Source organism: Rhea pennata, chromosome 2 (genome assembly GCF_028389875.1).
Source record: "Rhea pennata isolate bPtePen1 chromosome 2, bPtePen1.pri, whole genome shotgun sequence".
NCBI classification, from domain to species: domain Eukaryota; kingdom Metazoa; phylum Chordata; class Aves; order Rheiformes; family Rheidae; genus Rhea; species Rhea pennata.
Window position 1 is genome coordinate 154,587,138 of NC_084664.1, and position 13,654 is coordinate 154,600,791.

Below are 13,654 nucleotides of genomic sequence, written 5' to 3' on the forward strand. Positions count from 1 at the left end.
AAGTTGTTATTATAAAAATCTTCTAAATGTCTCTGTTTTAAAATTTAGTGCACATTCAGATTATTTTTTTTTGGTATGAATTTCATTTTGGTGCACCTAACCTCTTCAATTAAAGAAAGCTGTAAACCTGATTGGCCCCAATTAGTTCCTCTCCTATTTGTAAGTTTTCTATGCCTAAAAATGCAATAATGTTTACATTTTTAATTAGAAGAGGACTCAAATTAAGAAAGTAATTTTTTTTTAAACATTCTTTTTATGTTCACACCACAACCCATCCAGGAGGGGCTAGGATAGATTTACTACACAAAGCAGTAAATGTTCAAGCCTCATTATAGCTTATCTGCTTCTCTGTGCTGGTTGGGGTACTGTATTCTTGAAGCTACCAGATGGAGAAAAAGGGAATGCCTCCTCTTTCCATGTCGTGGTGGAAGCTTGAATAGATGGAGGCACATTCCCATGTCAGTACCGATCTGTGGATTCAGGCTATGGGACTTCCGCTTACAAATCACCAACTGTGGAACTCATTTCCTTCAAAGCACAGGGCGCAGAACAAGAAAGTGAGTTACACTTACGGAATTTGTTTTGACAACTGAGAAAAAGCAACCAGCATTGCCAGACATCCAAATGGTAGAGCGAAGAAAGCAAGTTCTTGTTACAACTTTATCATAATGTTTTGCATTTACATGGCAACATTTCTCATTAAAATAAAATAAAATTCACAAAAAAAATATGACAGTAAGTATAGCACAGGTCCCTGACACCCTTAGAGGTTTGATATTGTTGTCAAGTGGGCCGACCTCTACTTCTTTAAGGCAGCTTTAAGACAGCTTTTCTGCATTTGATCCAATAGTTAGAGGAGGTGAAGGCTGCGGTTCCTTCAAGGAAGCATGGAGTTTTCACTGTATCACTTCAGTCTTTCAATTAATTTTAAATTGAATGGGAATGCGACTGCACTAGACGCAATATACACTCACAGCTCAGAAAGCTCACACAATAGTGTATTAAAGACAAAAGAGTAGGCTTGAAACAATATATAAATGCTGTTACGTGAAATAAATGCCATGAGAGTATGACAACATATTGCAGGAAGACATACATTTAGTGACTACTTAAAAAAATCTGGATAGCCTACAGAATTAGTAGGGACAGAATTTAGGGATTAAAAGTTTATACTGCACAGTAAACACTATTTAAATTGATATTTTTCCCAGGGATGAAAACATCAACTCATCTGAAACTGTTTGGGACAGAAAAATTCTAGACTGCTGCAGATTAAATACTTTAAATATCTTTAACTTCATTACTATAAAGAAAACTATCCTTGTGGTTGTTCTGAAATCTAGTCATGTTCTTTGGAGGTAATGCAGAATACTGCTATTTTGGGATTATCACTTGCAACCAAAAGTACTCTGCATTTTAGCTACTATTCGTATCGGTAAATTTGAAAAGGATTTGCCCTGTGACAGTAATGATATCAATGTTAACATTGAATTGCAAGTTTCTCATGTTCAATGTGCCCATTTTTCATTTAACAATAACATCCCTATAAAGCTGTGCACTTTGCTCATGTTAAAGCAGTACTGCACAGACATTAGTAGAAAATTTAAGCCAACTATTTGTTTCAGTTAGCTAAGGTAAATGACCAGGAAAATATAAGCTTAACCAGCATCAGGGCAAGGGAAAGCCAACAGCCCATTATGGCATTTATCAAAACCTTTTTTGGAAGTACTCTGACAGATAGTCACACAAAATCACTGGAATCTAACACCAAATAAAATACCTGAAAAATCCTAGAAACCCATTTAAAACATTTTCTAAATTCAGTGCCTATATCTCTATAAAGCTTTATGGAAATTAGATTTTGGCTATGTAAGGTATTTTGTCAGAAACTTAGTTACTCTGCTCACAGCAAAGATCTATATGGATTTACAGAAGAGAAGATTTAAAATTATATATTATTAGGCCAAGTGTAACACAGCATTGGCAAATTTGTTTTTAATATAGAGCTTATTTGCTCATCCACATAAAAACATAACATTGAGAATCACAAGATTAAGTGCCAAGTCTTGAAGAAAGATCTTGACTGTGTCAAAGCCAAGATCCTGTCAAGGCAAGCTATCTGAAACAGAGTGGACTGAAGCAGGGATACAAAGTATAGAAGCAGAAACAAATGCAGGACAGAGTTCAAAATGAATAAAGAACAGTCTAACAATTCAGCCATAATATAAGTCACTTCATTTGACTGCATATATAAACATTTCATGTCAGCAACCTGCTTACTCTCATGCCAGATCTTGTTCATGCTCAAAACATGCACTTTCAAACAAAACTGATGGATAGAGAATCATTTTTTTTTATTAGCAACAATTATCATTGCAATTGATTTTAGAAGTATGCCTCTTGCATCCAGCTAACTTTAATTTAATTTAATTTAAATTAGACCTATTAAATGGTCTAATATTTGCAGACCAGTTTAAGCCGGAGCTCTATGACTCCAACATTCTCCCACACCAGCTCTCCCCATAAGCTGTATCTGCTCTGACAATGTAATATGCAAGATGTGAATTGCTTTTAAACAACAGTTTTGCTTTCTGATTTTCTGATCATCTTCCTTTTACAAATGATGTGTAGGGTATACCATGCCACTGTCCTTCTGTAACAGTATATTCAAAAAAGACAATTGACCCAATCAGCAGTACAGGACAAGGGTTTAGGAATTTGTATAGATGTCATCAAAACATAGGCCTAATTAAGCATTCTCTTTCACATTAGAACTAACACAACCAATTGGCACTGTTTCACCCAAAACAACTGGAAAAGAATTTGGAATTAAAAAAAAAAAAAAAAAAAAAAAAGCATCTCAAATTATCCATATCAAAATAATTCATCTTTTTTGTTATACTATTCCACTGCATTTCATCTCATGAGCAAAAAGCACTTGAAATTAGTTTTCTTATTTTATGCTTCCTGGTGAGCAGCTGGGTACAGCAATAGCATATCCCAAAACAAAGTAATTAATGCACAGCAACAGCCAACAACACTTACCTGCCATTCTTAGACTCTATTATATCATGCAACAAAAGCAGAAATACCAATATGTGAACCTTCCAGAACACATGGCATTGATCAGAGAAACTGCTCCTCTTTTCAAAAGCAATTCAGGCTATACACTCTGGTCCCCCCCCCCAGGGGGTATAAAGTTAACTGCCAAATTTCAATGCCAAATCAAATAAGGTTCACATATATACCTTTAACATGATGCTGATAGAGAGCTATGAATAGCTTCTGTGAGCCAGTCAGTATTTTCAGCATTATTCAGTGCATAGTGGTACACTAGAAGTGCACAAAATAGAATTAGGTTCCATGTTCAGTCCTTAAAGATGCATATCTCTTTGTAATTATAGTAGGTCTTCAGAACTTCTTTTTGAAGTTCTTCGGCTTAAAACGCAAACCACTTCAGACTCCGTAAGTTAAATGAAAGTCCTGTCTGAAACAAAGATTTTACATTTTTAGAAACTGTAATTAATTTCAAAATTTAAGATTTATTTTCTGCAGTGTCCACTGAACTATTCATAGCTCAGACATGCAAAGCTGTTAGAAGGGTGGCAAAGTGAAAACATACATTTAGTACATGACAAATGCAGTCTACTGCAGGCAAAGAATAATAGATATATAAAATCATCTTCTCACTTTCAAAATCAAGGAAAAAATTTGGCCCCTGCTCAAGGTCTGTGCATGTCAAAACTTTAAGAAGGTTCCCCATGTTAAGGTACCTGCCAAGACAAGAATGAGAGAAAAGAAAATATTCCTTTATAAGAAGGAACAGCCAAAATCTAGTTGAATGAAGTGGTGGCGGGGGGAAACCAAAGAGTTCCAACCAGGCGTGAACCCGTCCTTCAGGCTCCCGCTCCGACGCGCGGCGGCGGAGGGTCCCCTCCGCCTCGAGGACGTACAGCGGGCGATCCTAGAGCCGCAGCTCTCCTGTAAGAAGTGACCTACGTCACCAGCGTCTTCGCGGCCTCCCCTCCGAGCAAGGGGCAGAACTCCAGCTGCAGGCCTCGGGAGTGACCAATTCTGTCCCGGTACACCGCTAGCACCAGTGTCCTGAGCAGAAGTATCACACTGAGGGCTAAGCATCCTATTTGCAAGCACTGACATGGTGGCCATGCTACAGATTTTTTACCTGATGGGACAACAGAGGTAAAGAGCTTTATTTTTTTCAACTCTGATAATTTTGTCAGAAAGCCATTATAGATAGCTGTATCAGGATGCAGCATTTCAATGTGCAGAAAATGCTGACGTAGGTTTATGCCATGGATCTTTTACACAAGATGCCTAAAATATTTGTGAAGCTCAGTCAAAATTCCTTTTTTGGCTTTTTCGATGTGAAAATACACATTAAATGCACCATGAATGAACAAACCAGGATCAGGCATGATTTACTGCTCACTTTCATGTAAGACAGTATTACAACGAACAACTGCTCAGCACAGATTACTATGGCATACTGACAGAATTTTTCATTTTATGATTACTTGATTTGCAGGCAGATGAACAGACATCACTGACCACAGAGACCCAGAATGACTAAGCACAAGAAAATAAAATTTACACAGTAGCATGATGGTGGCTTGGCTACTATTGGAGGAAAAAAAAAAAAAAAAAAAAAAACAAAAACACATGCAACCCTCTTTCAAATTGCAGATTTGCAACGGGTTCCCCCTAGCCTTCACTGCAGCAGGTATAAGCAAACCTATTATTACCCTTTTAAATGCACCAGCTGTGAAGCTCTAAAAGACTTACTTTCAAAATCCAAGAAAAAATGTGCTGCATTGTGGTCTATGTCCCTGGTTAGCACCTTAATGAGATTACCCATGCCAGCAAACCTAAAAATAAAAATGGCAAAATAATTTAGTTCCAATAATCATTTCCTATTTTAAGTACACGCCTGGGGCTCAGCTGGAGCAGGACTTCCATACAGTTTTGCACACAGCAGATCCATCATCTTATGGTGGGAAGTAGTAAATGTGCACTTTACAGTGCATTTCCTCTCCCTTTCTTCTGAGGGAGAAGCAATTATTCAAAAATGAAGAGTAATAACTTTCACAAAAATAAACTTCTGAATTATTGTTTCCTTTTCATCTGCAGTTTAATACAACTAAAAAATTATGGTTATTTACGATGACTAATTGTTTTGTGCAACTGCAGCAACCTACAGCCAAAAAAATCATTAACTGCTTGGGACCAGAGCCACCTCAAATGAGACTAGTTTTATTATAAACCTGACTTTCAGCATATCTCCATAACCCAAAACAAATGTAATTTCAGAAAGCCTCTCAGAAGTAGTCATCTGTGGCCAATGAACAGTTTTTCCATCAAATCAGGTAAAATGACAAGCCAAATGCAAGTTACACTTTTCCAAAAACAGGAGATAATCAAGTTTCAACAGTTCTTCTTATGTTTGCTGTCACATCCTAGCTAAAAGAAAAGTGGAAGAAAAATTAAATAGTGATTAACCTAGTTCAGAAAAATTCACAAAACAATTTCAAACATTACCCATGTTTTAGAAACCAGTATCTTCAGTAGGACTATGAAAAAAGCATTTAACAAAGGAACAGCCTTTTCAATGACCCTCACGTGTTTTGGAGGCTTCAAGATCCTAAAAACAAACTTTAACAACAATCACCCTGAAGCACCAGTAGGCCACAGGGGCTGCTGTAAGACAAATTCAAGACACTAACTCGCCAAAGTAGCTCATTTCAATGTCTTCCCTAAAAATCAGTTTTCATGTCTCAAATGAATGCAACTCTACCAGTCTATCAGTATCTGCTCTTCTGTTTTCTGATTTAACTTAAGAGCAACGTTCATTTGGAAGGAAGTAGCACAATGCTAAGAATCATGATGAGTTTATTCTGAATCAAGAAAACTGAAGCAATGAGAAGTCAGAAATCAAGAAAATTGAAGACGGCTGGAGCATCTGCCCGATGAGGAACGGCTGCGAGAGCTGGGCCTCTTCAGCCTGGGGAAGAGAAGACTGAGGGGGGATCTGATCAATGTGTACAAGTACCTGAAGGGAGGGTGTCAAGGGGACGGGAACAAACTCTTTTCAGTTGTCCCAGGTGACAGGACAAGAGGCAATGGGCAGAAACTGAAGCACAGGAAGTTCTGCCTGAACGTGAGGGGGAATTTCTTCCCTGTGAGAGTGACGGAGCACTGGCACAGGTTGCCCAGAGAGGTTGTGGAGTCTCCTTCTCTGGAGATCTTCAAGGCCCGCCTGGATGCAACCCTGTCTAACATGTTGTAGGTGACCATGCTGAGCAGGGAGTTTGGACTAGATGATCTCCAGAGGTCCCTTCCAACCTTACTGATTCTGTGATTCTATGAAGCAATGAGAAGTCGGACATCATTTTGGCAAAACAAGTTTTCAGATCCTGTGCTGCCAGATTTTTGAATTCCTTAAAATATACAACTAGTGTATCAGGGAATAGTAAACTAAGAACATCAAGTGATTTGGTTTTCAGGATGCCCAGGATTTAGCAAACACACACAATCAACAAAAACTAGAGAAGGAACGGAGAATTAATCCCAGATTTTTGAAAATCAGCACCAAATTAGGAACATTAATCTTAGCTGCAGCAATAGAATAATTGAGTAACAGATAAAAATCTGAATTTTTACAGAAGCAATCCTGACCATAATCCAACTGATCACAATGGATTCTGCAAATAGAATTCAACACTTAATATACACTTGCTTATCTGGGCATTAAACTTTCCCCTTTAAACACTAGAAAATGTAAGTCTTGCTTCCTAAGTACTTTAGTTTAGTTCACTGGAGAGTCAGAGCAGATCTCCTACCTTGTGAGAAACACCCACTATTTACGGTGGTTTCAAATTAGGATCTCCAGATCAGACTCTTCTCTTAAAAATGAATCCATCAAAACATGTGTTTCTTCAAGGAGATAGCTTTTCCATAGCATTCATTTGTTTCCACAGCTTACTGAATGTCATATGCATGCCAATGCTGTGCAAATAAGCAATAACAGAAAACTACTATTCACTATCTCACAAGCGTATTCCTTAACGCAGTGCAGACTCCCTTAGTCCCATTCTCAACAATGAAGACACTGATGATCTGAGAAATGCTCAAGTACACACGCACTCTTGAACAAATTTTTTCAGTGAGGCAATAAAAACGCAGAAGAACAAGTTGCCTAATGCCAACTAAAGTCTGTAGAGAGACAGATTTAAAAACTAAATCCCAGCCTCAGACCAGTGCCTTAAGTATGTCAATTCTAATGTTAACAAGCAAGTTGCAAAATACAAGCCAATGGTGTTAAATGTCTGAAAAGAACTTTAACCACATGTGCAATTACTGACACACGCTTGTTCTTCAGCTCCATCATCTCCTTCATCATAAAAATATTTTCAGCTCCTCAAGTGAATGCCTCTGTGTAGCTGGGCCTTTGTTTTTGACCAGTGTCGTAATAGTTTACAGGGTCATTTAAGTGGTTTAAATATTTTACAGGTAAGTTTACAGAAGAGCAGTTAGTAATTGCAGAACAGATTGTTTAACTGAATCCCTACTGCTTCCTAGAAAGAGTAAATGAGGTGAAGACTCAGTTTTGCAGTACAAACACCTTCTTACAGATCTTCATCTCCCAGGAAAGTTTTCTAATATCAATATATGACTTCTTTTTTGGGAGTGAGGTTAACAAATAGTAAAGTATAATAAAAGGTTTGATACTACCGTGAAACAGTAAATACGCATCAGGTCCAAACAGCAGACGCAACTGACCTAGTGGTAACAAGTTCGGCAAACTCCGTCTTTCCAAAAAGACAAATTGAAGAAGGACAAATTAACTGAATTATGACAGCAACAACAAAAGGACGTGTGATGTAGGGATACATTTCAATTTACATGAAATTGTTGTTGGAAAGAGTTGTATGTTCACTTCTTAAGGAAGAAAGTCTGTCACAGACTTTATTACTGTGTACTAAGCATACCGAAATAATCCTTTTACCTTTAGTCACACCACAATTCCTTACACAAGATCACCTTTGCTTTCTTAGTGGTAAAACTTTCGCTACTTAGATAGTTTTTACTAAGTAAATGCAAGTCTGCCAGAAGCTGGGCAAGCAAAACACTATTTTATGAAGATGAATTCTATAGTTAGTCAAGGATCTCAAGGCTTTTTTCTGCTATATTTGCAAGGGGCTGTTTGCCGAGCTGTGGAATTAGCACGTGAGAGTCAGAAAAGCCAAGAAGCTGTAACAGAGGCTGGACAGTTTGTAGCTGTATCAGACCCCTTTCAGACAGGAAGAGCAAATAACAGTCATAGATCACTTCATCTTTGGAATCATCCAGCAAATCAAGAAAACTATTACAGAGTTCGACTGCAAATACAAACTAGCATCTGGCATAATTTTCCAGGTTGTGTCCTTCCTGAAGGAACTTTACTAAATCAGATCTTACATTCTGTGCAGGAATTAATAACAGTAAGTTATTTACACAGTTATATACTTCTGTCGACCCTGAATCCTACTGGCAGACCACTGCAGTTGCAGATGGTTTCAGAAATCACGCAGAGGTCTCACAGAGCAGTCACAAGGACTCAAAGCGGTTCTTGCAGGAAAAGGCAGTTTGGGAGGGCTCCTTTAGCTTGAAGCATCCATGATGACAATCTGCCACGAGGAACAGCAAAATAAATGATTTTCATAGGCTTCCTAGTTTTCAGAAAAAAAAACTAAGAAACATCTCCTGGAAGAAAGGCCTTTGATATATGGAAGTGTGAAAGAGCCTGTATTACCAGCCTATGCCCCCACTTTCTGCACCTCCTGCCTCATAGCATCCCTCTATGTCAGTAATCTACTGCACTGAGTAGACAGCTAGGTAGACATGTCCATGCACTATTTCACCATTATCATTACTATTTTGTATCCTAGGTAGAGCCATGTATTTGTTAATCCTCACCTTTAAGATTCCATGGGGACTTCATCACCAAAGTTTCTCTTATCAGTGTTTCCTTACCCTTTATTCCTAATAAACCTCTCACTCCACAGAATAATTTCTGTTAAATTCACACAAGAATTGCTGGTAGAGAGAGGGTAGAGAAAGTGAGTTAGAAGACAGGCTGCTATGCCAGCATAGTAACTGGACAAATCCCTACACAGAGCAAGCTAGCTTAGAGAAAGTCTCCAGCTACCAATGGGCTCCAATCCAAGCTCCCGACAGCGCCAGGGTTACCATGGACTCTTGTTCTGCTGGGCCCAAAATACATGAAAAGAATGATCACTACTGACTTTAAGATTAGAGGAAGAGAGGAAAGGCATCTTCTTCATACCAAGATGATGACAATCCGCATGTAGCAAAAAGTAATAGTCTACCAGCTGACTAGTCACAGCCATCGTTGGGGGCTCTCTTCTGCAATCTCATGCTCTGTAAAAATAGCAGCCTAGGAGATTTTCATAGCTTTATAAAGACGTATCTTGGTAATTAACCACCATGGCTGCACGCCCAGTTAGTACTAGTCTACCAAGCACTCTTCCGACTTCCCTGAAGGTCCACGTCTTCAGCTGAAATATGCAGAACTACTATATTTTTTTTAATGCAAAGTCAGATATAGTTCCACTCAATTAGCTCTGACGTCGAACTGTCGACGTCTACTTAAGACACCGTCTGGTGGTAACAATGTCCTTCTTGAGCATAGTGCCACAGTCAGCTCCAATTCAAGAAAGATTTAATTGCCTGTGTAAAAGCCAAAGACAATACAAAGCAACTACTACTGACTGCATTTTCTATCATGCAGTTTGACTCTGTCCCAGAGCTGAATCCTCACTTGCTGACTCAGAGCATTCACTGAAGATGACTCTTTTGGGTGGTAAGGCCTTTTGCAACTGAAATAAAATCCACACCAAGGTTACAATCCTTATCAAGAAGAATTTTGCATATTGCAATCACAAAACCAAAACTGTTCATATGATTGGTCATAAGTACAGTTTAGGCTGCTACCTACATGATCTCCCATAACTTTAGGGCCTCCATCTCTGTCCAATTTTGTTTGGTATTCTCATTCAGAAAGAGAGAGTACTGTACTTGCAACACTTTAAAATCAGCAAATATTTTTCCCTTGGCAAGGTTTCACTGATTTCAAGATTTTTATAGTACAGTTTTCAAAGGCAAAGCGACAGTGCAAGGGATTCAGTAAACATACGCACTCGAACATGGAAGTTTTTGTTGCCATGAATCCATCAACAAAGTCAGAGATGGGGAAAAAATATACATATACTATTAGCCTCTGTCTAAAAACTGACTGTCCCTGAGAAGCTGCCCAGAATCCCTCCTGACACATTCTGTATTCTAGCACAATACTCAGGTCACGTGGAGTAAGTTGTGGGAAATAGTAGGGCTAGCCAAGAACGCAGTTTCAAACTTGACCTACTTGCGCAGAGTAAGGCATACGGAACGCCACATTTGATTACAATGATTTGGCCCATTACAGCCTTATGGGGTTGTATGATGTTGCATGCAGTGTCATGATCAGACAAGCGGAAAGCAAAGGCATATTTTCAAAACAAATCTTGCACGCATGCCCTTCATGCCGAAAACATCCCTGACACATTTCCATTTTTTTTTCCTAGGCTAAGCCCAGAGGAAATTTAATAGAAATACACGATGCAACTAAATTTAACCAAGCACCAGAGACCTCACTTGAAAGAGGGGCTGATTTTGTTTGCAACTGGTAAACAGCTGCAAAAACTAATCTTGGTGAAAAATGAAATACTAGCAACCCATTTCAAAGTGACACATTTTGAATTTTGCTTCATTCTACTGGAGAAATAGCATGCTTTCAGGGTATTAAAAAACAGTTATACAAGCAGGTGCAAGAAATTTGTTTGTGATCTTTAAAAAACATCTGCTTAAAGAAAGAATCAGTTCACCTTTTAGAAGGGCATACAACATTCCCACAACTACTTTTAACAAAGCTCAGGACAGCTGAACAGGGACATTTGGAGTGTGAAGACTGTGCTCTACTAAAATCTCTATTTAAGCTTTGGAGAAAATACAGCATGATACTACAAGCAAAGCACACACAATTAAAGAACATTTAACATTAACATTTTCTTTTGGGGTGAAATTGCATTTTTCCGTTTTCAGCTGGTCGGGTACATGTGGCACAAACCTCTTATCCAGACAGATTCTGGTAAAATAATATTTTTTAAGTGAAAAGAGCAAACTCCTACATACACAGAAACCTAGCAGGCTGTCTCTCTGTAATGTTTTTCTAACATGATAGTCTTATCAGCCTGGCAAATGTTTCAAGGCTTACTGAACATTTTCTGCCTACAGTATCTTGCAATGAACAGAAAAAAGACAGTGAAGAAGTGGCTGCCCACATTAGCTGAATCAAAGGAAGCCCTTAGCAACACACGTTATCGCAAAGCAGAGCGCCTATTGGATTCAGAGGCGTTTTCTTTCCCAAAGAAACAGCTAAGTTTCACAGCCAGTGACAGTATTTCTGTGCTTAACCTTAAAAGCTAAAAGCTGTAGAGACAGAAATAGGCTTGTGAATGACACTGTAGGAATTACTCCTTTCAAAAAGTCTTAATATTTTGCTTGGATCAAAACATGTTCTCCTACAGTCTATTTCTTTTCTGACCAGTGAGATACTCTCTGAAATATTCTAATCCATACTATTGATATCATTAACAGAGTTGAAAGTAATTAAAGATATGAAGTTAAACCAAGTCAAAAAAAGTAATAAAACACATTGGTCAGATGAGAAATAATTATTGAAATAATAGCACAAAAAAGAAGTAGTTATCAGTCAGTTTGGAAAAAGGATCAACAAGAGAAAATTCTAAAATTTAGATTTAGGAAGGCGAAGTGGTGCTATCAGCCAAAAACAAGCTATCATTTGAAGAAGCTGGTCTCATTTTCAGAAGTGACATTAATGACAGTAGTGTTATTAAAATAAAAGATATCAGCTTGGATACTAACAGTCAAATCTAACTCATATCCTAAATTAAATGAATATAGGAAGTGGCACAGCTGTCACTTTTACATAACACACACAATTTCATTCATTACTAGACAATTTGTTCTGGCAAATTTAAGATTTCATCAGTTTATATCCACTTTTACAGCACACACACCACTATCTAAACCTACGCAAAGATCTAGCTGCATACTGTTTTCTACTACTGACATCTAGTGGCTACTTTTCCACATGCCACTAATTACAAGTAATTCACTGTAATTCTTCCCCTGAATAAAAATATGCAAGCAAAAATACACCACTGAATTCCAGCAATATCTTACCTCAATAGCAGAAAAGTTTATACTTCCACCCAGATTATTTTTTTATTATTTTTAAAATATTAAAAGTATGTGTTTAGGTAACTCAGTAAAATTATTCATTAAAACCTATGTAATGTCACTTCTGTTGATGTCAGGGTTTTGGCTAAACTGACTTTGATACAATAGACTGTTTCAGTTAAAACTGAAGTTACTTTGCGTGTGTGTGATCCAAAGTCTCCTTTCTGGAAAAAAATGAGTTCAAAATCTGTCATACCAAAAAAAGAGCTCTGCCTGACATGTGGTCTAGTGAAGAAAAGGCTCATGCTTCTTGAAATCAGAACTGTAAAGTTTGGTCAGTGATCATTCATTCCATTTTTCCACTTTGAAGAAATGAAAGAAAAGACATCAAAGAATCCACCACTCCTCTTGAAGAAGCAGACTTAAAGCCTGGTTGATCTGGGACAACTTTAATGGCAGAGCTAACACTGAATCTTACTTACACTGAGTTATGATAAAACAGCTAAGTATATCCGCATAAACCTGGAATAAAATTTATTTTTGGTATGGAAGGATTAGTCTTTCTAAAAAAAGCTGAAACTGAAAAGGGAGATTTGGTCTCTGGAAATCTGCTCTGATCTACCCTTTCAACAAGTAACTGTGCACAGTTCTTCCAAGAGTCAGTCTGGGGCTCAAAGTTACGAGGCACGCTTAATCACTAAGTCCACCTCGTTTAACAGAAGGCAAGCTCAACGTGCTTTCTGTCTGAATCCTGAATAATGCTTTGTGTTTAACTCCATTATATTGCAACTATGAGGGAAATACGTTGTTTAGTTCAGGGGCACTTACATTCATTCTAATGCAATTTATACTTTGCCTTCTATTTGAAAGCTTGAAGTCTTCAGCCTTTGCAATGCTGCAACTCCTCCAGCAGAGGTCCCTCCTTTACCACTCGATCTTCCATGAAGTTGGTAACAAAACCCCTTGCAAGTCTGACAGCGGGCAATTTCCTTCTAGCCTAAACACCGCATTTAACCAACTGTGACATTATCACGGAAGCAGACTGGCAGATCTGTCTTCTCTTTAAAGTAAGCTGAGACCTTTCCATTTCCATCAACACTGGGGGTCTATAAAGGTCCAAAAAATACAATGTTTAATATGGAAAAAAACACAAGTCAGTCATTGAAAATAATACATCACATTCCCATGGCTGTTTAGTACTTTATATGACAGAGGTATGATTTCAGCCTGGATCTGGACTGATATTGGTCATTCCTTAGCTCAATATTAAGAATTCAGTATGGCACCCTATGCTTAAGTGTTCAAAGGGCAGCAAGATGTCCCTGTTTTATAATTG

The 13,654-nt window shown here is 38.0% G+C and overlaps 1 protein-coding gene across 5 annotated transcripts in view; it reads right to left on the reverse strand.

Moving 5' to 3' along the window:
- CYRIB (CYFIP related Rac1 interactor B) overlaps positions 1 to 13,654 on the reverse strand; it is a 95,434-nt gene that overhangs the window by 12,855 nt on the left and 68,925 nt on the right. For 4 of the 5 annotated variants that reach the window (XM_062568420.1, XM_062568423.1, XM_062568419.1 and 1 more), the window contains one exon: positions 3,691 to 3,773. In XM_062568420.1, coding sequence (XP_062424404.1) covers positions 3,691 to 3,763 — 73 coding nt within the window. In that variant the 5' untranslated portion in view covers positions 3,764 to 3,773. Of the gene's footprint in view, positions 1 to 3,690; positions 3,774 to 4,803; positions 4,887 to 13,654 lie in introns of all 5 variants that reach the window. The other variant, XM_062568421.1, reaches the window with a different exon arrangement.